Source organism: Durotheca rogersii, assembly GCF_024521655.1.
Source record: "Durotheca rogersii strain YMJ 92031201 chromosome Unknown GGS23scaffold_1, whole genome shotgun sequence".
Taxonomy (NCBI): domain Eukaryota; kingdom Fungi; phylum Ascomycota; class Sordariomycetes; order Xylariales; family Xylariaceae; genus Durotheca; species Durotheca rogersii.
The window spans coordinates 1,458,955-1,485,528 of record NW_026251232.1 but is presented as its reverse complement, the minus strand read 5'-3'; the positions used below and the strand labels follow the sequence as shown (position 1 = coordinate 1,485,528).

General features: G+C 54.7%; 8 protein-coding genes across 8 annotated transcripts; 5 read left to right on the top strand and 3 right to left on the bottom strand.

Annotated features, from left to right (window-relative positions):
• Window positions 1–119: 119 nt before the first annotated feature.
• On the bottom strand, window positions 120–2,039 carry GGS23DRAFT_592026 (uncharacterized protein; the record flags this gene model as incomplete). Its single annotated transcript, XM_051517821.1, has 6 exons — window positions 120–164; window positions 239–297; window positions 358–465; window positions 625–1,032; window positions 1,106–1,343; window positions 1,380–2,039. The coding sequence occupies 6 exons, from the start codon at window positions 2,037–2,039 to the stop codon at window positions 120–122; spliced, it is 1,518 nt and encodes a 505-aa protein (XP_051376948.1).
• A 306-nt stretch (window positions 2,040–2,345) lies between these two features.
• On the top strand, window positions 2,346–4,412 carry GGS23DRAFT_19299 (uncharacterized protein). Its single transcript, XM_051511721.1, has one exon. The coding sequence runs from the start codon at window positions 2,624–2,626 to the stop codon at window positions 4,262–4,264; it is 1,641 nt and encodes a 546-aa protein (XP_051376947.1). The 5' UTR covers window positions 2,346–2,623; the 3' UTR covers window positions 4,265–4,412.
• A 2,645-nt stretch (window positions 4,413–7,057) lies between these two features.
• Window positions 7,058–10,116, top strand: GGS23DRAFT_544613 (uncharacterized protein). Its single transcript, XM_051514920.1, has 4 exons — window positions 7,058–8,640; window positions 8,767–9,187; window positions 9,331–9,468; window positions 9,560–10,116. The coding sequence occupies exons 1-4, from the start codon at window positions 7,469–7,471 to the stop codon at window positions 10,049–10,051; spliced, it is 2,223 nt and encodes a 740-aa protein (XP_051376946.1). The 5' UTR covers window positions 7,058–7,468; the 3' UTR covers window positions 10,052–10,116.
• A 459-nt stretch (window positions 10,117–10,575) lies between these two features.
• On the top strand, window positions 10,576–11,741 carry GGS23DRAFT_544606 (EthD domain-containing protein). Its single transcript, XM_051514919.1, has one exon. It carries the CDS (start codon window positions 10,968–10,970, stop codon window positions 11,379–11,381), a length of 414 nt encoding a protein of 137 aa, XP_051376945.1. The 5' UTR covers window positions 10,576–10,967; the 3' UTR covers window positions 11,382–11,741.
• Window positions 11,742–13,704: 1,963 nt separating this feature from the next.
• Window positions 13,705–18,954, top strand: GGS23DRAFT_602099 (acyl transferase domain-containing protein; the record flags this gene model as incomplete). Its single annotated transcript, XM_051519280.1, has 3 exons — window positions 13,705–16,287; window positions 16,324–16,512; window positions 16,588–18,954. 3 exons carry the CDS (start codon window positions 13,705–13,707, stop codon window positions 18,952–18,954), a joined length of 5,139 nt encoding a protein of 1,712 aa, XP_051376944.1.
• Window positions 18,955–19,403: 449 nt separating this feature from the next.
• Window positions 19,404–20,793, bottom strand: GGS23DRAFT_544604 (uncharacterized protein). Its single transcript, XM_051514918.1, has one exon. It carries the CDS (start codon window positions 20,599–20,601, stop codon window positions 19,717–19,719), a length of 885 nt encoding a protein of 294 aa, XP_051376943.1. The 5' UTR covers window positions 20,602–20,793; the 3' UTR covers window positions 19,404–19,716.
• A 1,504-nt stretch (window positions 20,794–22,297) lies between these two features.
• On the bottom strand, window positions 22,298–23,898 carry GGS23DRAFT_608843 (uncharacterized protein; the record flags this gene model as incomplete). Its single annotated transcript, XM_051520235.1, has 6 exons — window positions 23,510–23,898; window positions 23,181–23,438; window positions 22,951–23,123; window positions 22,670–22,888; window positions 22,401–22,573; window positions 22,298–22,338 (listed from the first exon to the last, which is right to left on the bottom strand). Exons 1-6 carry the CDS (start codon window positions 23,660–23,662, stop codon window positions 22,298–22,300), a joined length of 1,017 nt encoding a protein of 338 aa, XP_051376942.1. The 5' UTR covers window positions 23,663–23,898.
• A 717-nt stretch (window positions 23,899–24,615) lies between these two features.
• Window positions 24,616–25,867, top strand: GGS23DRAFT_608839 (concanavalin A-like lectin/glucanase). The gene has a single exon (XM_051520234.1). The coding sequence runs from the start codon at window positions 24,847–24,849 to the stop codon at window positions 25,534–25,536; it is 690 nt and encodes a 229-aa protein (XP_051376941.1). The 5' UTR covers window positions 24,616–24,846; the 3' UTR covers window positions 25,537–25,867.
• Window positions 25,868–26,574: the final 707 nt, after the last annotated feature.

Genomic DNA, 26,574 nt, shown 5'->3' with positions numbered 1-26,574 from the left:
CCGTAGACTATTGGTACAGTAGTACTGGATACCATAAGTACGAGCGAGACATCAGTACTATGGTGTTGTTTTAGGACCACACAGAACGGCAGAGCTCAAGTCTTATACGCCAACCTTGCCTAGTTAGTAGACTTGAGAAATGGAGAAAACATGGTCTCAACCAGCTGGGGACAGGAATAAGTTAATAACATCCTAGACAGCTCAGTGAAACGAGTGAAGCAACGAAGAACATCCTCACCCAACGATCTAGCTCTCGGCCATTCCCTCTATAGTCCGCGAACTTCTCATCAAGCCTCTCTGTGTCGTGTCAGTATAAATCACCAACGTTTATCATACGGGACTTGTGAAGAGGCCTACCAGAAGTGACGAACGTTGACCGTGAAATGTCAGAGTTCTGTCGAAGATATTCTAGAAATCTTGTAGCACTTTTTCCTGTTCCAATCTGGCCAATCATGAATTTTACAGCTGTGGTCGGTGTTATCAGCAGATACTGACACAAACAGAAAAGAAAGAGGTACGAGATGGATATGTTGCGTAAAACGTAGACGCCTACTCTCTGCGACTTGCAGATAAAGGCTTATAAGGGCTTGTTTCCTACGTGACAGGACAAGAAAAAGCACGTACTTTCGGGGGGGTAGCCGCCCTCCTGCAGTTTTCTCTCGCACTCCAAGATGACATTGACGATCTCGGACTTGCTCTCGGGCTCAGGCATGCCGTCGGTAATCATGATGACGAGCAGAGGCCTCTTGAGTTTCTTCTCCCTGATCTTGCTGTAGACTAGCGGCTCGAGGATTTTGGATCGCAGGTTCGTGCCGATCGGGGTATCACCGCCGGGCTGCCAGGGCATGTCTCGCAGAATCTCGCCCAGCTCCTCCAAGCCTAGGTCGTCGGGTTCGGTGACATCTCGATTGATGAAGCGCAAGGAGACACCTTCGCCCTCAGGAAGTAGCCGTGTGGTTATCCTAGCGATGCGCTGGACCAGTGCCTTTTGATTCTCCCAACGCCCCTCCCGCTTCATCGAGGTGCTGTCGTCTACAGAGTCGTTGTGTGAGAGAAGAGGATTAGGGGAATTGTAAGCATAGTGTTTGGATTGGAGATAGCGTACCACAATAGATGACTGGCCGATATAACGGGACCTTGACTCTTCTTTGCGGAACGTCTTTCGCCTCACGGCCTGCGGTCGAAACTTGTGCCCAGTCTACGATCTTCCGGGCTATGTCTCTTACGAAATCTTTCTTGTCTCCGAAGAAGCGTTCTAGAATGCCATCGGTTGTGATCTTGACATATTTATCGACGTTTTTGAGGAACTCGTCCGTGGTAGTATCCTCTGTGTTCCCCATTGCCTGCAATATTGGTTTAGTAAGTTAGGCATTACTCACCCAATCGTTGGACCTATCAGGTTTCCCTACTTCGTCTAAATCTTGGTCTATTTCGGGGTCCAGTCCGGATACATCGCGGACGGCGCCGTTGGAGCTCTCGTTTACCCAAGCAATAATGTATCGCAGATAATCGACAATGTCGTTAGTTAAGCGCGCGAGTCTTAACGGCTCCTCGTCTGGATCGAGTGCCCGATAGATGGCCTTTTCATTTTTCTCCTTGGCCATATCTTCCGCACTTTTGTTATCATCATTCGTAATCCGCAGCGAGGCTCCGGCCTTTCGTAGCAACCTGATTGACTCGAGATCCCCTTTCTGTATCGCGAACATCAACGGCGTATTGTTCCGCGCTTCGCTACAGGTCTTGTCGACGAAACCCGGGAGGAATCCGCCGGCCAGCAGGAGTTGGATGATTCGAGCACGCTCCCTCAAGGTCTTCCAGGCAGCGAGGAGGAGAGGGGTCTCACCTTTCTTAGAGAGGCCATCTGCTCGAGCGCCCTTCTTGAGGAGCTGCTCAACCTCTTCGGGAAATCCTTCGACGACGGCTATCGCCAGTGGGGTGAGCCCTGAATCAGGATCTTGTTCGGTGAAGATTTTCTTGATGTGATTGTCAAGGACGTCCCCAACAAGGATCCCCTTCCGGGCGTCTTCGTGAATCGACATGATGGCTATTACCCGAACCTGTTCTCCAAGGATTGTCCAGAACAGAATTTCAGCGTGGAGAATGGTCGGGGTAGCCCACGGCTTATTCCCGGTGAATGATACGCATGAATCGACTCCAAACAGCTTGCTGGTCCTGACTGAACATAGAGCTTAGCGTAGATATATGATTGGGCTCTATCAGGCAGCATTGCTACCACAGTAGCCTGGACAATCGATAGAATCCAGAGACGGGGGATATTATCGTGGCGGGTGGGATTGGGCTCCGGCCAGGTGACGTGAGTGGATAATCAAATCTCCATTGAAGGGCCAGAGGACCGATCGAGAGCAGCTGAAATGCAATATATCGTCAGCAGTGCAGTGGAGAAAGGTAGGCTGTGCACATTTCCTCTATAGGTCGCAGGTGCATGCAAAGCCTTGCTAGTCTTGGCCTGAACACAAGAGAGATATTACGAGACAGCCATGCCAGAGAGACGCCCTGTGGCATTCGCGCAATTTCATCGCCATCCGGAGTAGTTCTAGCCATAGCAGGGCTACTGAGCATTCGGTGAGACAGACATGAAAATTAACTCGGCTGGTTCTTCAAGATGCGCATTTCGTTTCGCCTCCTGCAGTCGTCGACACAACAGATCTTCAGAGATTTGAAGATCCCAGTCTTTGAAGCTGGGCAACCGGAATATGAGCGGTTGATCGCAACCTCGAACCGCTTGTTTCGCTTCTCGAGACCTGATTGCGTGGTTCAGCCCGAGACCGCCGATCACGTCCGTAACATAATCAAAGAGGCGCGGTCGAAGAATCTCGATCTCACTATCAAATGCAACGGCCATTCTTATGCGGGACACTCCACTGCATTCAAAGGCGTGTCCCTGGATCTGAGGAGGATGAACCAGGTAAAACTGGATATGGGATCGACGACCAAGATCGTTACCATGGACGCTGGTTGCCAATGGGGCCATGTGTACGGGACACTCATCAATGGTGGACACGACGGGTTCATCATCAACGGTGGGCGATGTCCCACCGTGGGTGTGAGTGGCTTCATTCTCGGCGGTGGACTTAGCCCTTTCACCCGTAGCTTCGGAATGGGATGCGACACTCTCGCGGAAGCAACCATGGTGACTGCAGATGGTGATCTGGTTACCGTTGGGGAGACCGACGACCCGAGATCCAAAGAAGGCAGGCTGTTCTGGGCCCTCCGTGGTGCAGGCGGGGGCAATTTTGGCGTTGTAGTCCAGATGAAGTTGAAGGTCAAGAAACTGCAAAATAGATTCAGAACCGTAGTTGCAGGGAGGTATCAGTGGTTCCCCGAAGGAGGATTCTCCGACAAGGTCATCGCCACGATGAATGACTTCTACACAGCCACATGGCCCAATAACATCACCATTGATAGTACCTGGATGTGTGATCTGCGAAACGGCAATTCGTCCGACGGAATCCGGTTTACAATGGCCTTTGACGGCACCAAGTCGAAGTACGAAAGCGTGATCGACGAGCATATCCAGCATGAAGACCTCAATGTCCAACTCAAGCGAAGAGCGCTACCCGAAAAGTCGACGCGTTTCCTCTACGAGACCCTCGTCAACCAGTGGCTGGAGGAGACAGAACGGGCATACCCTACGAACAAAAGCTACGAGCTCTATAGCTCCTTTATTTTTAAGAACGACAGCAGGGAAACCATCGAAAAAGTCACCGGCATCATTCGTGATTTGATGGCAGAGTTTAGGAGGATCTTTCCTGGGGAACAGGTCAACTTCCTGGTGACTTGGATTCATTCCGGCGGCAAGGCAACGGAAAAGAAGCCGACCGAGTCGGCCTTCTTCTGGCGCGAGGCCGTCTTCCATACATATATCACCATAGAGTGGATGGATAAATGGATGGAGAGGGATATGAGGCGCTTCCTAGCCAAGACCAAGAAGAAGCTGAGGCCGCTTTCTCTCAACGGTGAGGCCGCCTTCGTCAATTTCCCCGACCGAGACTTCCCAGCGAAATTTTACGAGAGGGCCTATTTCGGTGACAATTGCGACGAACTACGGCGCGTGAAGGAGATTTGGGACAAGGATAACTTCTTCAAGTTTGCTCAGGGTGTCCGCCGTCCAGGGGACCCGGCGGAAGATGCAGACGATATCGACGAGGAACTGAAGACTGACAAGCTCGCAAATGAACAATGGGAACATTATAGAACTAGCAACGTTACCAAAGATTTGCAGCAGATGGCTCAGTGGTTTTGAAAGCAAGAAGGGTTTGGTTGCACTTTTCATCCAGTCGACAAAGGTTACAAGCTGTTACCCTGTCCTCGAAATCAGTGCGCTCATCTGGACCTTCGGCTCCAGTAACAGGACATCGAAAGGTTCTATCGAGAGTGCTGGGAAATATTGTTAGCTATCTGGTAGAATGGTATGAGCTTCGGAGTGACTGACGGGGTTGATCGTTCGTAAAGTGAGTGAACGGTGCAGCGAATATGCTATCAGTTGGTTGTTCTAACGAGAAGGAAAGTTGAGTGAGTGAAGCCCCGGCTTGTAAACACCTAGGTTTTTTTGGTAGATCGTGGGCTGCTTAGGTAAATAGGCAGATCCCCAAGGCGTAGGTGTGCGGCTCGGCCGAGCCAGCCACTTGAGGCTGAGCTTCTGTGGCGTAAGGTGTGGAACGGCTGACTAAGTAGGTGTATATACCTAGGTAAAGTAAAGGGGTGAAGCTGTCGTTATACTATCTTCCCTACACCGCCACACACAGTCCATCCTACTGCTGAAAGACACGGTGTGCCACCGCTGACTGGGCGTATTGAGTACAGAATGGCTTTATGAGCGACGGGGAGAGGAGGCACATGTGCTGGCCATCCCCCTGATACCCCCTCATTTAGAGTCTGCATGGTACGTGATCCATCGCACAGGTTCGGCAGAGTGGATGTTGCCTTGCAGAGAGGAGCGAAATCGAATTACAAATTCTCAGGATGCATGTGCCCATTGTCAAGGACATACCCGCCGTTCTCGTGGCAAGAGATGAGAGGAGACGACATTACTCGGATACCCCGCGGAACCGTTTCCCCTGTGGCTCGTACGCCCGGAAGTGATCGACGGCCTCCGACAACGTCTTCCTCGAGTTTCGTTCCTTCGGCTTCGAGCCAACATAGCAACATCTCCACTCTCGCGTCCCGACGCCTAGCGTTCGATATTCCCTATCCGTAACCTACAGCAGTCCCGCTGACGAATATCGACAGGAAGGATCAGTATCCTTTCTCCTTCTGCAGGGTTGTACGCACGGATGTGGCCTCCTTCCCCTGGGGCATCTCGACAAGCGAGTGCCCTCCGGGCACCGAAGTGCGCAACCTCCTCGTTGTCCGTGGAATGGGATGCATATAGCCTCCAGAGTCAAGGATTAGCCGCCGCCTCCTTCCCGGTATTGGCAGACAATGCGACCTACGTAGATATCGGCGAGATCATCCACACGATTCAAGCTTAGGTTAGCCCCACAGTCTGCCCGTTCCCAGTACCTATGATACCACGAATCGCGGCTCATATCTCGTTCTCAGAGAGGATGCTTGCAACGCTATATGCAACGGCCGGGGTGACATTTGAATCGGCGGATCTATCTCGCGCGAGCTAGTCGGTGCGCTAGTGGCACAGCTGCGATGTGTTCAATGTCTACGTTGTCACCCCACGCCTTCTTTTGATCCGCTCTCCTCGTCCCCTTCCTCCCCCATAGGAAATATGTCAGAGATGGAGGTGCATACTTCTATTTTTAGGCTGATGGGTAATCCCGAGAAGCTTAACCCCGAGGGGCTGCCGTTCTGGCTTAGGACTTTGATGGAACCAGCTAGGGATGCATCTCGTTCACCTGAATTTCGCCCCGATCCCAGCGATGAATACAGGGCCTGGATGACGAACGCACGTCGATGCCAACGGTTTCGGTTTCGAGTCCCCTTTCAATAAGATCCGCCCTTTCTCCGATCGCCAGCACCTCTTTGGGTCTCCCAGCAAGGCTGATGGCGTCAGTCGGTCTCCGCCCCGACACAACAAGAACGGCGATGACCACAAAGGGAAAATATGTCCACCTTGCATGTGTCTGGTGAATCCAAGACTAGTCCGTTGTAAGTAGTAAATCCAACTGGGACAGACAGCTGGGAAGTGACGGAGATCTATCATAGACAAGTATTACAGGCTCACAGGAAGGCCTCCATCATGGAATGCGATATTGAAACCGCATGTATGTACCTACAGAGAGCTTCGCTACGATATTACGAAGACGAAATCATTAAGCAATTTTAATATGTATTCGTGCCAGATGGGATAGGGATTCGAATTTGTATAGGGTAACTGCCGACCCAGAAAATGCCGGTAAGGGTATTACGGTCACCGTCGTGGATCTAGATTCCGTCTTCCGCCTCGAACTCTGCTGCCTAGCGGAATAGTGTCGCGTCCCCGGCATTCACGTAAGGATTCTTGACTTGACTAGGGTATAGGTGTAGCATATAATACGTCTTAGAGGCAATTAGCGAAGACGGGCCGAGCCTTGAACTAGCCTAAGTCCGCCCCCACCCCTTTGTGAATGCGAGGAGTGACATATCGGCGTGGGAGGGGTGGCATATCTACTGACCGCTGCGCGCAGGGTCACGGCGCGGTGTGGCAGGGTCTACACGCCATCCACCGCGAGGACCACGGATAGCATAGCGGCTCCGGGTTGGTTTAGGTGTGGATAGGCGCGATTTGGACGCGAACATCAGGCTTTTCCACGGGTTTCTTATCACCAGGCTGATTTTATGGAAGTAGAGAGGCGCAATTTTGTGTTACATCTAGAACGGCAGCCCCTATTCAAGGTTTCGCACATAATAGTAGGTAGGTAGGTATGTAAGTATACGTGGTAGCCAGGATGACCAGGACCGGCTCTCGCATCCTGAGCACGCTGGCCCGTCTGGCGTCAGCGAGGCCATGCATTGCCGCATATGTGACCCTGAACAGCCTTCCGTGTTTAGCGCTTACTACATGTCTCTGCCGTAATGTACCCTATGAGAAGACTTGGATGGCCTCCTGGCGTCGAGCCGTGCTCCACGTGCTCTCGACTGTTCCCGCTATTCCTACTACCTGGCGCTCTTTGATAAGCCAAGTCTATTTAATTTACGGACACTCTGCTTGTGATACACCCGTCTCTCATATACTTATGGTGACACCCTGCTTATTCTTTCGGCCTACTCTATAGGTTCGCCCGAAATCCCCATCTCGGGTCAGCTCACCGGTCCGGCACGGGATGGACCGCTTCGAATACACACAGGTGTTCTCTTTCTCCTTTCTTCCTGGTGTCTGCAGCCAGGCTCTCAGCCGAACACCACGGCCCCGAGATTCTTACTACTCCGAATCCTCGGCTCCGATTGATGCCTGCATTTTCGTCTCTCTCTTCACATACCGCCTTGTCAGTCCCCTTCGGTCTCCGGCGGGGCTATTATGGAAGAGGGTAGTACCTTAGAGGTCGGAGCGACTCCCGCAGCGCTACATCACTCCCCGACCCAATTACAGCCGCAAGACAGCCGGGCGAAACCAACCGTTGCGTGCGTACGGTGTCGGGATCAGAAGCTGAGATGCGATCGCGAGTTGCCTTCCTGTGTGCGGTGTCGCAAGCAGAAGGCCACCTGCAAGTACCCGCCACCGCCAGATCGCAAGCGGATTGCCCAAAGGACAAGTCAGGCTAGGGCATCAGCGTTAGCATCGATCTCGAAAAGCGGGGAGCATGCCCTTCGTCTGGACCCCCCTACAACCGCAAAGTCGAGAAAGAGGCAGCGCATCCGCGGTGATAGCACGAAGGAAAATAGCCACTGTGACTCCGTACCCAACCCTAGTCCTGGCCCCAACTCCGAAGAGGGTGAAGACGATGAATTGCCTTCTACGGAAGTCGGACTGCTTCTTATGGAAGTCTACTTTAAGCGAGTCTACAATGCGACGCTGTTATTCCACAAAGCTATAGCCTTTCGGCTTTATCGACAGAATAGCCTGCCAGGCTACCTCCTCCGTGCTATCTTCGCACATGCCGCCGTTTTTCTTGAGCAAGTCGACTCGCCGTATAAGCAATACATCAAGATTTTTCCCGTACATACACTCTTCGAGAAGTCCTGGTCATGGGCGCGTTCCGCCAGTCATGAAGTCCTCTCCCACGCCGACGAGCCCACGCTCGTACGGATACAGGCGCTTCAAGTGCTGCAATTCTACTACTTCTCCCGTGGCGAGACCCAGCGGGCCATCGTCCACGTATCTCTAGCCTACCGGCTAAGTCAACTCCTTGGATACGATAGACTACACGAGGATATAACTCTTACCTCGACGAGCCGCAGTCAGCGGTTCGAGCACGAGATGAAAAGGCGGTGTTTCTGGGCGAGTTGGTGCAGCTCTTGCATCGGCATCAAGCAGCTGGACTTGTCGGAGGCATGCGAGAAAGTTATGGGCCTGCCGTTACCCGCAAGGTTCGAAATGAGGGGGCCGGCGCAAGCAACGGAGCTCCAGCTGGGCCAGAAGATGCAAGTTGACTGGAAAGTGCGCGATGAGTCTTTGCCGTTGAGTCGCCGGATGGCTGGCTCGTCTTCATGCTCGTTAATGGCGGAACTTGTTAAACTCTTAGGCATCTGGTAAGTTGGTTCGACGCATAACTAACTGTTCCACATTGGCACAATTATCCGTCTCTACCCTACCATTAGGCCTGAGGCTGCGCCCAGCACATAGCAAGGCCCGCCAAGAACTGACGATTCACATAGGACCAACGTCCAGGTTTTTATTTCCGAATCTTCCAGGTTCTCAAGCACACAACGAACAACCAAACTCGAGAAATTAGTAAAGCTCTTCGAGCCAATCGAACTTTCACTTCACCTACCACTCACCGATATCTGCGCTCGAGCAGAATTCTACGACGAGAGTTCTGAGCTCCTCACGTCTGTCTGCTCCGTTTACTACTTGAGTCGACTTCTCATGCACGCCTCCATGGTCCCGATGCTGTCTGGCTGTGCCGAGGAACTTCTGGATTCGAGAGAATCGGTGCGGGGTAATCTCGACCTGGCTCTGCAGCACGCATGCCGGTTTGCAGCGCTTCTGCAGCAATTTGTTGCCGAGGATCTAGATATAACCAGGTTGTGGCCCTTTATCGGCTACGGGGCCTTCGTGGCAGGGAGCGTATTTATGGTACGTATGCAGCGGTATAATTGCAACCCAAGCGATGTCCCAAGCTAGGAATATACTTGGCGAGAGTACGACGTGCGTTGCGAAGGCAACACATTCTATTCGCTCATATTTTCCGCATGCTGACCGCAACCCTGCCAATTCAGGTATATTCGAATACCGTGCAGCCGACCCAATGTGCGAACCCATCAGTCCAGGTTCCCGGACCGAATTCCGAGGAAATGGGCACCATCCGAACAATATTACAAGTCCTGAGCCTCTATTGGAAGCCCCTGCGAGGATTGGTACGTTGTCCCTACGTACCACCACCCCGGACCCCAAGCCGGTTGTCGTTTAGACCCCTGTCGCTCATGGGCATGAGCTAACACAGAGAAGGCAACTAAGCTTGATAGAGCGATCCACACCGGCCAATCGAGCGACCTGGGCTCTATCGTCTCACCCACATATCCATGGGATGCGCGTCTTCCGCCCGAAGACGATGCCAGAACTCTACCGAACAAGACTCTACAGAACAAGTCGAACCAGAGTGCATCCGTAGCCCGGACCCCGCGCGTCGGCTATCTCTGCGAAAGCCAGCTCGACCAGGGCGTAGGTCTGCACGAGAGCAGCACCGAATCCGACCGATCACTTCCGGAGCAACAAGTTTCTCTACGAGGGCGAGCAAGTACAGAAAGAGAGGTTTCACAGGCACCCGACTCTGGATACCAGTCTGCGCTGGAGGGTTCACTCATGAACAACAACGGAGAATGCCTTTTCGAAACTGACTGGTGGAATACAGTAGTACCAACGATGAATGGGTGGGAATACTCGCCTTTAGTTGAGATGTCGAGAGACCTGATACTGGAAGGGAGCATTGACTCCTTATAAGTCATATCACGTGATGTCAACCAACCGTAGTTATTATAACCAGATAATACACGTGCCTCATCCTACGCCCAGCATCCCTTGTAATAATTTGCGAAATCACGCAAGGAGTTTCTCTGCATCCGTCGTAAAACGAGTGGGCGATAAGTGAATCGCCATGGTGATTGAGAGACATTGGTATAGGGTGGGCGGGTTGCGATGGGAATGGATACCTAAAACGGTCCCTTACAGGGACGATCAGCGGTTAGGGTGGAGATTGCGATCGATAGGAAGAGACTAATACTACACTGTCGGGATCAAGGGGACGCTACGGAGACGCTTCCTTGCACAGTAATACATGCAAACCCATGTAAGGACACTCGTCATACGGAAGGTTTTTGATATAGCGTACGCGGACGGACCTCTCCGCGCGGATGAGACCTGGAAACGGACCGCCAAACAGGTACCCATTCGCCATTCATTATTATGTTGTTAGCGTTTATTATATAAATTCTGGTTTTGTCGCGTTGCCTCGTGTGGCTTTTTGACGGAGCCACGCTGCCATATCTTACTATCTAATATAGCACCTGGAATAACTGCCTACCTAATCACCTCCCCTATATATAGTTATTCCGGGCTCGTACAGCACCCTGCTCTCCTCCTGCCAACGATAAATCTCAACCACTGCGTCCGTGATAGTCTGTTACTTGCTACTTATTGCCAACCGGCTTCTATGTGCAACCCTGTTCTCGAACAGATATCTACTATTTAGGTCTCGATTGAGCTCCTACTATAGTCGGTGCCGCTCTATAGTTGCGCGGAATTACTTCTACACGCAAATACTCGCTACTCTGGAACACCTCACGAGCGGAATTGTGTGGCCTGCGTTGGACCGCAAACACGACGTCCCCGAAACCTCATTATCGCAGACACACCAAATATGACCGACGAACACGAGCCACAATATACTCTTCTCTTGTTCTTCAAGCGCAACCCGAAGCTTAGCCCCGCTGAATTCAGGACCTACTACGAGGCCAACCACGCTTCGCTGGTCATGGAGCTTGCGAAAACTGCGAAAGGGCTCCTGCGCTACACACGACGGTACCTCAATCACGAAGCGTCCGATCCGGCTTTAGGCAACCCATTCACCGTCTTCGGGGAGCCCGTGCCGACGGTACCCTACGACATGGTCAATGAGGTGACGTTTCAAACTAAGGCCGATGCAGCCGAATTCTCCAGGCTGATGTATGACATTGAGGCGAACGCGACCAGGGTCCTTGTGGATGAGGATACGTTATTCGTCAAGGGTCAGATGAGGGGGATGATCGTCGATGCAGTTGTGTCAATTCCGTGAAAGGTTGAGCTAAAGCGTATATTTGGTGCGTTTGAGAGGCAGCCTTACGAGTGTCCACGCCTAGGAACTCGTCTATCACCCTTTTCTAGTTCAGGGATATGGAAGCCAACATGCACTCAACGAAAATGCAACCAAGAACACATTTATTACACCCAAACCTAATACGGTGCGTAGGCGGCCAACTGACGATAACATTAAGCCCTGGGATACTCTGAAAAAGTAAACGAATTCACGGTCCAAAGTGATAAATACCCACTGTGCGCTCCCTGTATCTGAGCCGATACCATTATTACCATGACCCCCCATCAAGGAAGCGATTTTTAGATGGCGTCAAGTGGGAGATCAAAAAGAACTTCAACAGCATACCCGGGGGCAGCAGCTTAGGAGATAGTTCCGGAGAAGAAAAAACCTACCTAGAATCAACACGAATAATCAAAAGAGTATCTAATACGGAACGGAAACGCAAGAAAGTAGAGCATACCCTGGTCGACCTATACCTACCTGGGGAAGGGGTCGTCATGCAGAAAGCTATATAAGCTTATATCTTTAAATAGGAATCCGGGGGTCTCTAAATCGACGATATTAGAGATTTCTACTAGTCCACCTTCATTAATGCCGCCGCTACAGCATTATGAACCAAGATTTCAACATTCAGTTCATCAAGCGTCTCGGCACCCGCCTCTCCTTCCTGGGCGAGGTCTGTCCACAACAGACCCGCCATCCCTCAATTTCCTATGAGGAGCACCCAGACAGCGACCTTAGACGATTTCCCAATCCTTGCTCCCGCCGCCTCCTACGACACGTCTGTTTTTCGTATCGTGGTCGTTGGGTCGCATCCTCCTCGAATCTGCAGCAGCCGCGCCGTACGGACGCACATGAACGTGGGGGTGAGAACAGGTTGCTTAATTCTATAGCTTAATAATTGGTGCGGTCGAAAGGCAACGAGGACGAACACAGTACTACCGTAATTGGCTCGCCTAGCCCGAGACCTTCGAAAAGATTCCCCTATCAAGACAACCCCCTTTGGTTGATTCGCCCACTATGCCTCCCAGTACGGCCTAGATGGGCCCAAGCCCACCGGCATGGACCTTGGATACTCTAGACTTCGGTGGTGCTCTGGGGGTATCGGTGGTGGCTTCGGAGGAGTCGGAGGGCTCGATGTCGGCGAGCTTGTGATATCGGGGGGGCTTGTGAGCGATAACACAATCGCGGAGGAAGGGCAAGGACGAAGGATTTCACCCCACAAGAAAATGCAATGGCCCGCGGCATCTGAAGCTGGGCACCCCAAAGCACCGCGCAATCTGATAGTATATTTCGACATGCCCGTGATCCTCGGAGGTAGACATCCTTTCGCGAGGGACTCGAACCGGCTATCTCCGGCCAGGCCACTAAGAAGCGGCGATCTAGGTGAAGTGAGTTTACTGTCGTATCGTGCGTCTCGGGAGCGGGTCCACGATAATATTTTCCACCTGGGCCACCGGCAACTCCCTGGATCCCCGCGAGGCTATCGTTCGATGGGTGTCAACCCCATCGTTCTAGTAACGTCGACGGCCTTATTTCGAGGGAACAGGATTACATCTAGCAGCATGAACGGAGTTTCACCTTATCACGGCGTTCCCATGCATTGTGACGATAGATTAGACGGAACCCAAGCTATCTACGAGACAGTACGGACACCACCTCATCAGGTATACGTCTATAGAAAACATCATGGGGCATTCTTTTCCCTCATCCTTGCGAGACAAAGTGACGCGTTTTGGGCGCCATGCCGCTTCTTGTAAAGCCGGCTCAGCTTGTCTGCCTAGCTCACTTCACTTCTGAGTATAAGACTAGCTGCCGGTGCGCCTGTTCCTCTCTCTTCGACAGTCAACCAAGCGACAGGCAACCTCGAAGCACTTCTATCTTTGTTAACGCTGACCCTCCTTACCTCCAGCACGAAGCTTCGCCATCCAGCCACAATATATATCCAAGCCGTTAGCTACCCACGGTTGTCCTGGGCGCGTTCTTAAACTACTTCATCATCCTATGCCTGCTGGCTCAAGCTCGAAGTCATAGTACCCGGCGCATGCACCTTTGGCAGGTATTCCCGAAAGTCTTACGCGGATTGATCAAAGAAAAGCCTTCAAGGATGGAAGCCATAACCCATAATTCGGATAACTCGACGCCGCGAGATCCGCTCTCCAGTGCTGCTTCTGCCAGACCGACTTCCCCCGATACCTCGATTTCCTCAGCAGACTTCCCGTTAGATGATGTAGCCATTATTGGAATGGCCTGTCGCACCGCTGGGGGCAACGACACCCCCGAGAAGTTGTGGAGGTTCATTATGGACAAGAAAGACGCTTCCGGCGATAATCCTAGCTGGCGATGGGAGCCCTGGATCCGGAGGGACCCTCGAAACGCGAAGGTCATCGAGAAGACGTTCTCCAAGGGCTATTTCATCGAAGACCTGGAGAACTTTGATGCCGCATTTTTCGGCATCTCCCCCAAGGAGGCTGAGCAGATGGACCCTCACCAGAGGCTGGGCCTGGAGGTCACGTGGGAAGCCCTCGAGAACGCTGGTATCAATGCTAAATCCCTCTCCGGCTCGGATACGGCCGTGTATATGGGCGTTGACTCGGACGATTATTCTCGACTTCTCCTCGAAGATCTACCCAATATCGAGGCTTGGATGGGCATCGGCACCACGGCCCACGGGATCCCCAATAGGATCTCTTATCACTACGACCTCATGGGTCCCAGCGTAGCGGTTGATGCTGCGTGCGCGTCATCCTTATGTGCTGTACACCTGGGGCGGCAAGCAGTTTTAGGGGGGGAGTCAAGGGTTGCTATCGTCGGCGGTGTTAACGTCTGCCTTTCCCCCGCGCTATTCCATATGTTGGGCTCAGCAGGTGCGCTCTCGCCAGATGGCGTTTGTCTCTCGTTTGACGACGACGCCCACGGTTACGCTAGAGGGGAGGGCGCCGCCGTTCTCGTTCTAAAACGTCTGTCCCACGCCATCGCTGATGGTGATCATGTCCTCGCTACTCTCAGGGGCACCGCCATTGCCCAGGACGGCAAAACGAATGGAATAATGGCCCCTAACGCTAAAGCCCAGGAGCTCGTCGCCAGAAAAGCCCTTCAAGTAGCTGATATCGACCCTCTATCCGTTGGCTACATTGAGGCTCACGCCACATCCACCTCCCTCGGCGACCCAACGGAGGTCTCGGCCATCTCTGCGGTATACGGCGCTGGACGCCCGCAGCATAGCCCTGCCTATGTCGGATCCATCAAGCCCAATGTCGGTCATCTCGAAGCTGCGGCTGGTGCTATTAGTCTGGTGAAAGCCATATTAGCAGTAAATAAGGGGCTCATCCCGCCCCAAGCCAGACTGAATAAGTTGAACACCAGGGTTGATTGGGAGAAGTCTGGTCTGCAGGTGGTGAGAGAGAGAACCGAATGGACCGAGTCTGATCATCCTCGTCGTGCTGCCGTTTGCTCATATGGATACGGCGGGACAGTGTCCCACGCTATCATCGAACAGTCACCTGTTCCTATTCCTGTTCCCGTCGACCAAAAAGGAAAAGGGAACCCCACACTCCTGCTACTCTCAGCTCCGCAGGCGAAGAGGTTAGCTATCCAAAGCGCTGCTCAGGCTGAATGGATATCTGCCGCTGGCGGATCCGAAAGCCTCAAATCCATTGCCACCACTCTAGCGCGGCGCCGTGCCCACCACGACTTTCGCGCCGCGTTCGTCGTCTCTAGTCATGCGGAAGCTGCCGAGGCTTTCAACTCTCTCACTAAAGGCACTGTAGACGAGTGGGCCACCCAAGGCCGCACATACGAGAGTGGCATCAGCAGGGAGACGGTCTGGATATTCTCCGGACATGGCGCTCAGTGGGCCGACATGGGGAAGGAACTCCTTCAGAATCGTATATTCTACCAGACGGTCGTTCCGCTTGATGATATCGTGTCCCAGGAGCTTGGATACTCTGCTATTGAGAGTCTCAAGGCTGGCACATTCCAAGATTCGGACGAAATCCAGGTTCTCACTTACCTGGTGCAGGTCGGCCTCAGCCGAGTGCTAAAGTCCCGAGGAATTCAGCCCGATGCAGTAATCGGACACTCTGTGGGAGAGATCGCCGCGTCAGTCGCAGCTGGGTGCCTTACCCCTGAAGAGGGAACTATCATCGTGACGAGACGCGCTCGCCTGTATTCCCAGGTTAGGGGCCTTGGAGGGATGTATTTGGTTAACCTGCCTTTCTCGGAAGTCTCTGCCGAGTTGGGCGACAGGAAAGATATTGTAGCCGCCATCGATTCCTCCCCGTCGTCTTGTGTCATCAGCGGCGCGGTTGCTCCTCTGGCGCAGTACGTGGAAGGCCTCAAGGAGCGCGGTATAAGAACATTCCAAGTAAAGACCGATATTGCCTTTCACAGTCCCATGCTAGAAAGCTTGTCGGCGCCGCTGAAGGATGCTCTATCTGGCGCGCTCAATCCCGAACTACCAGTAATAACGAAACTGTACTCAACTTCTCTGGCAGATTCCCGGACCCCGGCCCTCAGAGACGTCGACTACTGGGTCAATAATATGCTCAGTCCGGTGTGGCTTACCTCCGCCGTCAACGCCGCCGTCAAGGACGGATATAGGACTTTCCTCGAAGTTTCTGCTCATCCAATCGTGTTGCACTCGGTAAACGAGACACTGCTAGAGAAGGACCTGAAGGACTTCACCACTATTGCTACGATGAGGAAGAATCAGCCTGTTGAGAAGAGCATCCTTCACGCTATCGCCCAGCTTCACATTAAAGGCGTCAATGTCGACTTTGCCGCCTTATTCGGTCGCAACTGGTCTGGCGAAGTTCCCGGCTTCCGCTGGAGCCAGAAGCCATTCTGGAAGGAGGTTTCTTCTGGCTCGGCGAGCGCGGAGAGTGTACACGATGTCGACGCGCATACCATGCTTGGCCAGCGGACAGCCATTGCGGGCACTAATACGACTCTCTTCACCACCAAGCTCAACGAAAGCAACAAGCCCTTCCCCCGGCCTCACCAATTGCATGGCACTAACATCATCCCCGCCGCCGTCTACGTAAACACATTTCTCCACGCCGCTAACGCCACCACCCTCTCCAACATGATGCTAAGAGTCCCCCTTGCAGTAAGTCCTGTGCAGATCAGAACTCGTCCCTCTCTTCTTCATGCGTCGGTACTAACGACGGTGCCCTCACTTTAGGTCACCGACGATACTCGCAATGTTCAGATAGTCGTCGAAGACGAGAATGTTAAGGTCACTTCTCGGCTCAGCTCCTCTGATGACCACTCATGGGTGACTCACAGCACAGCTCGCTGGAGCGCCGAGCCCCTTCCTCACGACACCCCGCCTTTCGACATAGAGGTCACCAAGAAACGTATCGGTAGCATCTTACCAAACACATTCTCCATTGACTACCTCGCTAAGGTCGGAGTGGCCGGTATTGCCTTCCCCTGGGCAGTTACCGAGCATTATGGCAATTCCAAGGAGATGATCGCCAAGGTCGACAACGACCCGGACAGCGAGACCATGACGTGGGACCCTCAGTCGTGGGCTCCGACGCTCGATTCCGCGGCGTCGGTCGGCTCCACCATCTTTTCAGATGACGCGAAGCTACGCATCGTCTCGCAGATCGACGAGTTGAGTATATACTCGAACCGACCTCCCCCAAAGATTTACTACCTCTATGTCACGGAAACCGACGCCGCCGACGACCCGCAAAGTCGGTCCGCGGATGTCTCTGTCCTGGATGTGAACGGAGAGCTTCTGGCGAAGTTCGGAGGAATAAGGCTTACCGAGGTCGACCGCAGCTCGGGAGTTGGTAAAGGGATAGATGGCCTAGTTCACCAGATGGCCTGGGTGCCGGCTCGCCTATCTGAGAAACCCCTGCCCATAAAACAAGCTGTCTTCATATCGCAAGACGGTAAGACACTGCAACAGTACGCGGGCGACTTGCAGAGACATGTCTCGAAGATTGTAAAGATTGATACCGCCGAGGAACTCACACGGGCAGACGTGTCTGCCTTGTTGGGCGAGAGAGACTCGGCAGTGGTTTACTGCCCTGGGCCGGTTGAAACTTCTGAGGGTATCGCAACTTCGGCACAGAAGTTTATCTGGGAGGTAGCAACGGCGGTCAAGTTCATTGTTCACAACCACCTTCCCGTCAAGTTCTTCATCGTTACGGATCGAGTCTTTGCCGCCGAATCAGATACTGCGCTCGCCCAAGGAGCTCTGTACGGTCTTTCCCGCGTCGTTGCGCTAGAGCACTCCGACATCTGGGGCGGGTTGATTGACAACGAGGGCCCGAATTTCCCCGTTCTGCCATTCAAGTACGTCCAAGGGCAGGACATCATCCGCTTCATGGACGGTGTGCCTAGGATCGCACGCTTCAGGCCTTTCTCGACGGACCAGCGTCACCCAGCCACAAGCACTATGACACTGCTGCCGAAGCCCCAGGGTACCTACGTTATCACGGGGGGGCTAGGAGTTCTTGGTCTTGAGACGTGTGATTTCCTGATCGAGAAGGGGGCTCGTCGCATTGTCATCATCTCCCGCCGCGAGCTGCCGCCTCGTAGCCAATGGGCGAACGCGGCCGACGCGCTGGCCCCCGTATTGGGCAGGATACAGGCAATGGAGAGTCTAGGCGCCAGCATCCACGTCATATCATTCGACGTCGGCGCCGGCGATGCACACAAGCAGTTACTCGACGCGCTAGATCGCCTCGCGCTTCCCCCTGTCCTCGGAGTCATCCATGCCAGCGGAGTGCTGGAGGACAGCCTCTTGGTCGAGACGACGGCAGACTCGTTCGCGCGGGTGCTGTCGCCGAAGATTTCCGGCGCCATCGCTCTGCACCGGGCCTTCCCCCCGGCCACGCTCGACTTCTTCGTGCTGTACTCCTCGATAGGGCAGCTGGTCGGCACGTCCGGGCAGAGCTCGTACGGGTCGGGCAACGCCTTCCTCGACACGCTGGCCACCCACCGCAGGAACCGGGGGGACAACGCGATCGCGTTCCAGTGGACGGCGTGGCGCGGCATGGGCATGGGCACGTCAGAGTTCCTCACGCTCGAGCTGCAGAGCAAGGGCATCACCGACATCACGCGCGAGGAGGGCTTCAGCGCCTGGGAGCACCTGTCCAAGTACGACGTCGACCACGCGGTCGTGACGCGCAGCCTCGCCTTCGACGAGGGCGAGCCGGTGCCGTGCCCGCTGCTCGAGGAGGTGGCGATCCGCCGCGCCCGCGCGCCCGACGCGGCAGCGCCGGCGGAGGGGAGCAAGGGCGACGGGGCGGCGCGGCCGACGGCGCCGGCCGAGCTCAAGACCTGGCTCGACGTGAAGATCCGCGAGTGCCTCGGGGCGATCCTGAAGATCGGGGACATCGAGGATATCGACCCGCGCGTGGCGCTAACGGACATTGGCGTCGACAGCGTCATGACGATCGTACTGAGGCAGAAGCTCCAGAGTGTGCTCAAGGTGAAGGTGCCGCAGACGCTGACCTGGAACCACCCGACGGTGGTGGCGATGGTGGAGTATTTCTTGAAGCAGTTCCAGGACGAGGCGGGCAAATCATAGATAGGTAGCGGTAGGTAGATTCGGAGTAGGCTACGCCGAAATATAGAAAGACCTGGTTCCCATACATTCCTCGTTCCATTTCCTTACACGCATAGGAAGGTCCATTTATCTACTACCATCGCAACATTGGTAGCGATTATGTGTATTTATGAACCCCCTTCCGATGCTTACCTACGTACTACCGAGGCATCAAGCAAGTCTCCCGGCTGTGTGCGTAGCTTGCTGTCAGCCAAGGACCTGCTTCCAACGTCCAGGAATAATCTCGCTTCCTGACTATCAGCTCGAATCGCATAATGCGAAGGGCATACCCCCGCTACCGCTAACCCAGATGTAGATTGATGTTCTCTGGATATACTGTTCTGAGCCGGGAGGTCTATGTTCATTGGCCAGCCTCTACCAGTCTCCACAATCGAAGTTTGTTTTACAGGCGCTGAATGCAATTAAGCATCGTCCCCGATTACTCGTTATTCGATCTGCCGATTCTCAGCTACATGGGGAAGCTATCCATATCAACTCAATACACGTCCCGATATTGTACTGTAGCAACTGTCGGAATCTGATAGATTCGACCGGGGAGTCCTGTGTCAGCTTCCTCCCTGTCTACACAGACGACCAGGCGGCCACGCGCGTCGTCAATAAACACGCTTCGGTACGCACCGCGCACTGCGCACCGCGCTCGTCGCCGCAGCCTCCGGCTTCCGCCGCTACCGAAGCGCATACCTATCCTGCGTGGCGTGTACCAAATCATAAATAGCAAGCCGGCTACGTGTCAAACGCGATAAAAGAGGCTCTGCCCGAATACAGGGCGGTATCGACCCAACTGTCGATATGCCACGAGAATCCGTGCTCGCATGCGGAATCCGTACGCAGGCGCACGCGCAAGTTGTTGAACCTTTTGACGTCGAGCGCGTTCAGCGCCGCGAGCACGGTCGGCACGCCGCGGAACGCGCCCGCCGGAAAGCTGGCGCGTCCGCTGGTGTACTTCTGCGGGTTGTCGGGCGGCCGCGCGTCGGTCGTGCCGAACGTGCCGCTCGCGACGCCGCGCATGTCGCTCCGGTGCGCGATCCAGGACGCGCGCGCCCCGTGCAGGACCGAGTCGCCCCAGGTCTCGAGGCGGATCGTGAACCCGTCCCGGGTGATCTCGTCGGCGCGGGCGAAGATGCGGCAGTTCCGGTCGCCGCGCATGTCGATCTGGTTCAGCCAGACGATGACTCGCGGCGGCTGCGCGTACTCGTGCGGGAACGTGATCCGCGCGGCGTTCGTCTTCTCGGCCGGACCGTCGAAACCGCCCCCCGGCGTGGCGAACTGGCCCGTCTGTATGTCCTGATCGTGCGGCGCTACGTGGAACCACGTGCACGCCGCCTTGAGCAGCTCCGAGTCGTGCCAGGTGTTGATGTGCAGGTTGGCGCTATTCACGGTGATATTGTCGGCGAAGGCGTCGACGCGAATGTTCGTAGTGTGGGCGACGTTGAGCATGGTCAGGCCGGCGGCCAGCGCCGGTGGCTCGAGAATGTCGACGTCAACCGGGCAGGCTTGTCGTTTCTGGGCAACTGAGCTTTTCGCATCGCACGGCCGCACCTGTGCTGTTTCGAAGGTGTCGAAATGGCCGTAGTTACGGCGTTGGATATCGGAAGCGTCCTTACGCATGGTGGAGACGGGAGCTGCGGGACTGCGAGTGTGTAAAGAGGAGAGCAGGACAGGTGCTCATATGATAGGGTCTAGCTGAAAATATAGCCCCTACCTATCTATCTAACCCACCGTACATAGGGACCAGCTTCTATGGACGTAGTAGGCTCTTAAAGGGCTTTATAGCATTATATAGGTAAGAGAGAGACAGTATTATTTAATGCCATAATTGCGGACTACGGACTACGGAAAAGGCTAAATATATACTCCGCGTCCCATCCTCCGGCGCGAACTTTTAAAGGGCTAGCTCCTTAGCCCGCCGACCCAGCGCCCGGAAACGCGCGTATATTTAATACCCCCCTATACCCCCGTAGCCGCTTATACCGTTTCCTTTAGAGACTTAAACCAGGCCCGCGACGACGGCAGAACCATTAGTTTTTAGGAAAGAGGAGGAGGAGGAAGTTATACCGATCGTAGGTAATAGTAAAACCTCCGGACCTCCCTTTCGTCATTATTCTTTGGCTCTAATTACCCTGTAAAAAGCGGGGTAGGGGAACGAGAACGCCCGATCCTCGAAAAGCTTCTTTGCGATATTTATTATCGCCGTTAAGATAGACTTTTCATCGGCGTCGTAGATTATTAGCCGCGCAGAAGGTACAGAACCGAGCGGCGACCGAGACCGAATCGAGGCGTCCGTTACGTATCTCGAGAAACTCGAGATCCTTTCTGCGCGCGTCGATAAACGATAAACGAAAGGCGAACGGGACTAGGCCGTTAGCAGGAGATAAGAACGGCGAGAACAAATTAGCTAGATTAATCCTGGGAAAAAGTTATTCGGGAGAAGGTCGTATTATGTAGGCATGTGTAAGATAGAACACCTAATCAGTAGAATTCATTACAAGAGGGCTTGTCGGGGTAAGTCTCCAATGGCTGTTGGGTTTGTCTACGTACCTACCGATACGTAGTATACCGAACACACCGCACGTATTGCCGTATAGCACGGTTCGCTAGACTCCCAGGAACCAAGCCCTTCCCTATCTTGGGCAGCAATATTGACAGAGGACTGAGGGACTGCCCGTTAGTTCGCTGATCATTCTCCAAGGACCAACCAAACGAATCCTCCAATGTGACAGCTCACTTTCCAGTGTCTGACCATGGTTCCGTTTCTCTAACCCAGGATAGGTTTAGTCCTCGTTAGCATCTACGATGAGGATAACCGAGTGCCGTAATGCTTCTCATACTGAAAAGAAAGCGTCTTTTGGAATAAAAATTCAACTACTTTTGCCAGCGGTTATTCATAGGGCACGCACTCAGGGGGTGGCTCCCCCGGCCCTATACTTGTGGCTGAGCTTCTGCCGAGTGTTCGATTACATAATCAGGCCGTCCACATTATCGGTCAGTTCTGTCATTTATTTCATCGTCGCGTTCTGCTTCTTCCTCTCTCCTACGTGGTACATGCCTACCTATACGAAGACCTCAACCCTTTACGGGGCACTGTTCATACATATACTACTCGGCCACGTAACCGCGTATGGAAAGCATGGGATGGTTGCCACAACATCGCGACTCTATTCAATCTATGGGGGGAATCCCGTGAATCCGACACAACTCCAGAATGGACGATCGCTTGGCACAGAACCTCGCCGTCGACAGTTTCCTCCGATTCCTCCCAAGCCGGCCAGGCAATGGGCCCCGGCAATTAATAGGCTTGACTCGATTACATACCAGCGATCATACCACCGGGCAGAGTCGCGACCCCTAAAGGAGAATAATTAGCAACCTTCTTCCCGCTTTGAACTTGTTGGAGGCTGAACACTTACAGCTGTCGATGTCGTCCTCGACGACGGTGCGTTTCTTGCTGCAAGCATTCATCTGCGCGTTGCCCTGGGTCTTGAGCGTAGGGCAGTTAATGTAGCAGGGCGAGTCGAGGACGCGCTGGAGCGCATCATCCTTCCAGCCGAAGACGTAATCGCCATGGTTCCCGTAGCCGGTCCTGGGTGCTCAAGTTAGCATAAGCTCAACCCTCTTCCCCCCCCCTCAGATAGATGGAGACGAGGGTAGGGGATAGGGGCGCTAAGGTGCCGCTTACAAGTCGCCGAAGGACCAAACGAAAGGCTGGGATCCATCCACGGGCCAGTCGGCCTTGTTGTTAAACTGTCGCGTGTCCCAGTTGACCTCGTAGAACAGCTGGCTCATGCGGACGGGGTGCGACGCCGGGCACGGGCCGCCGGTCTCGAAAGTACCGCTCTCGGGGTATGCCATGTGCGACATGTGGTCGGCGGAGTCGAGGTTCTTGCCGTCCCAGCAACTAGAAGTCACCCAGCGTCATTAGCAATCAACCTTCGCGGCCGGGGGCCCATATACACTCACGTGGGGAACCGGAGGGCAGTCATGATGCCAGCGGGGCAGGGCTGACTAGGGAAGTCTAGGATCTGAGGGTCACGGGTGTTGATATCCTGGAGGCAGGTGTAGGTGAGCTGGCGGAAGCGTTCCATCTGCTCACGGCTCCGGGCATTGACGTCGCCGATGTACATGCGAAAGCCCTAATGGCGTGCGTCAGTATTGGAACCCCTTTGGGAGTTAAGCAGGGCACGACTAACAGGTTTAAAGGCGGTGACCTTGGAGCTCTGTTGGAAGTTGTACAGGCCGTCTTGCATGTAGTAGATGGTCATACCAGCGTTGACCCCGTTGAAGCCCGAGTTGGCCATCTGCGGCACGCGCTTGTAAGTCCCGTTGCGGGCCTTGAAGTACAGGACGGCTGTCCAGTAGTTGGAGAAATCCTCGCTGAATTGGCAGGTGGTGCAAGTAGACTCTCTGGGCATGTCCTTGGAGGGGTCCATGGTGGCGTTGAAGGAGTTCTGTGAAACAAGAACACGGTTAGTTACTTTTAAGACACCTTTCCTGCAGATTTGAGGAAGAGTCCACGTACACCACCGACAATCTGGTGCAGATGCGGCGACGGGATCAGACCCGGGTTGACCAAGGGGTCGAGACGGTCGACGACTAGCTGAGCGCAGGGGAATCGGATGAGAGCATGGCTGGGCGCGAAGAGCGCCAGCGTGGTAAGAGAAAGCCACTTCATCTTCAATGCTTCACTGCCGGAAACAGAGATGTGGTTTTTGGGTCGAGGTTAGTTGCTAGAAGTTCGAGTGTTACTGAGGAGCTAGCGCTATCATCGCATCTTTTTATAGGAACCGTATAATGCCTAAGGACATGGATGGAGAACTGCCGAGGTCCGCTTCCCCAGGTTGGGCTCTGAGTAATGAAGGGGATGTTTAGCGATTGGTGGTTGTCCTCCGGCGGGAAAAAAAACTTGATACTATCAAGAGGTCAGGTGTAGAAGGTTGATTATGACGGCCCGACTACCTACACTCCGCGATTAACGGCGACGTTCCCATATGACCCAAGTCGGAGATAACCTCTTGCTTCGCCCTCGTATAATGCCTTACCAAGCTCGCGGTCGAAAGCATATCGGTGACCGTTGCTCTACCGTTCCACGGGCTTCCACCTTCTCCCAGGTTCCAGGCCATAGGATGGTGATGGCCTATCCGAGCGCAAGGAGCAAGCGGCACTCAACTGCCAAGGTAACCTGATTGACTCCATTCCCAGAAACGTGTGGTGGCAACCACGGATATATGACATTGCAATCTATGAATAGGATCGGTGCGGCTCTTGGCTCTATATACGCCGGGTATATGACAACTTGTTTACGGCAAAAGTCGTTGCTATACCCCAACCAATGGATGTTTTTATACGAGATGAGCACCGCGTCGTGATTGGGTCCTCTATAGAATTCAATTTCCTCATCTGGATACACGGCGCCAGCATCTAAATCCAGCTTCATCTATTGTCGTGAGGTGTCCTGGGGGGACGGTCAGACGGCGGCTTAGCATCGTGCGTGGCACGCGAAACTCCGGGTCTCGCCAGCGAGCAAGCGAGAGGAAAAGCGGAAGAGATATCTAAACGTGGCCAGTTCACATGTCGTCAACCTTGGCCACGAGGCGTGTAGATCACATAATAAAGGGACCAGTGTCTGCCGTCCCCTCGCGGCGCGTTATCTCTCCGTTGGGCCGCGCGAAGAGACAAGACAAGGCAACGAAGCAAGAAAGCAATCTATTCCAACCACACTAGCCCAGTCGACTGCACCACTCACAAGCTCCCGTCCGTCGTGTGCATAACTCGCCCACACACCTCCCTTACAGCCTGGAGTGGGGGGAAAGACAATAATACCGAATAATCTAAAAGACTCCAACTCTACCATCAACGATGATGTTCTCCGCGAGCGGCGTCCTCGCCACCGTTCTCGCACTCTCGCCGGCCGCCCTCGCCGCCTTCGACCAGAACCGGGGGGGCGCGGTGCTCAAGGCGCCGGCGGGCGCGTCGTTCGCGTCGGCGACGGGGACGTTCACGGTGCCGAGCCTGACGGGGACGAGCAAGCTGTCGATCTGGGTGGCGATCGGGGACACGCTGGAGCAGGACGTGGTGCTGAAGGGCGGGGTGACGTACACGGGGAGCGGGCTGACGACGTTCGCGGCGTGGGCGCCGGGGGCGGAGACGGCGCTGACGGGGCAGGTGCCCGTGCGCGGGGGCGACACGGTGACGGTGACGGTGGCGCGCTCGGCGACGGACCCGGGCGCGGGGACGGTGACGGTCGAGAACACGACGCAGAACCGCCGCGCGGCCCAGGCCGTCGCGGTCCCCGCCGCCGTCGCCGACCCCGCCGAGCTCCCCGCCGGCGCCGCCGACTGGTTCGTCCAGGCCTACCAGGACGCCGGCGAGCTCGTCCGCGTGCCCCGCTTCGGCACCGTCACCTTCACCCGCGCCGGCGCCACCCTCGCCAACGGCACCGCCGTCGGCCTCACCGGCGCCGGCACCTTCGAGATCCAGGGCACCAGCGGCCAGATCTACTCCCGCACCACCGTCACCGCAAACACCGTCACAGTCCGCCAGCAGTAGAGAGGGTCCTGCTGGAGGGGAGAGATGGGGGAGATGGGGACAGAAGAGAGAAGCAGTAGAGGGCCTAGCTGAGAAGGTTCGGGGGCAGCGAAGAGAGTTGGTTAAAACACATGCTTTTTCTTTTCTTCGGAGACCCAAGTCGAGCGAGGAAAATAGATTGTATATCCGCAGACGTGCCTCCCTACTATGTTTCAAATCGCGTCAAGTATCCTTAACTTGAGAATTCACGACGGAGCTTTTGCAGTTACATGGATTTTCGAGACCAATATGCAGCCGATGTGTCTTGTTTCCGCCGAGGACATCGGAAGTGATAATAGCACCCGTAGCTCAACGTCGTCACGTCGAGGTTAAGATCGGCAGCACGAAAAAGCGCCCGATACTCGGCCAGGCCCTCACGCCCGCGGTCTGAGCCATGCGAGAGCCGGCGCTCCACGCACGTACATGGACACTAACTGCCCCCCATGCTCCCTCGGGCGGCATCCCGGCGTAAGTCACGCAATCGGGAAGAAAGATGGACCGTCACAAGGCCCCGGCCCAGCTAAACCGCCACAGATGCGGGAGAGACGCGCCAACGCCAACACAGCGTCAGGACCCGGGCTGAGCATCCCGAGCGCCATCCTACAGCTCGCCGCACTGGCAAGTCTCGGGCACACCTGCTCGCAGCGGTTGATGCGCACGCCGTCGCACTCGAGCGAGCAGCCCGCGCTGGCGCTGTTGCCTCCTCGCCTCTCCTGCAGCCGAGGGCACAGGGGAAAAAAGCCCCCCCCCCCCCCTCCCGCCCACACGGGAGGCACGGCGCAGCTGCCGGCAGTAATGCGGGTATATGCTGGTCGACATTAGCCGGCGCGCCCCTGGGCCCATGGCTGGTGTACCACGGAGGGGAGGGAGGCCCTGCGGCTGCGAATCACGTGGGAGACTGGGGACTTGGTTGAAGGGAGGCTGTACATTATGGCCGGGACTTGGCTAGTTCCTCCGCGGATGAACACGTTTCGACAGTGTGGGAGAGGCGTGGCTAGACAATAAGCATCGGTTGAGAAG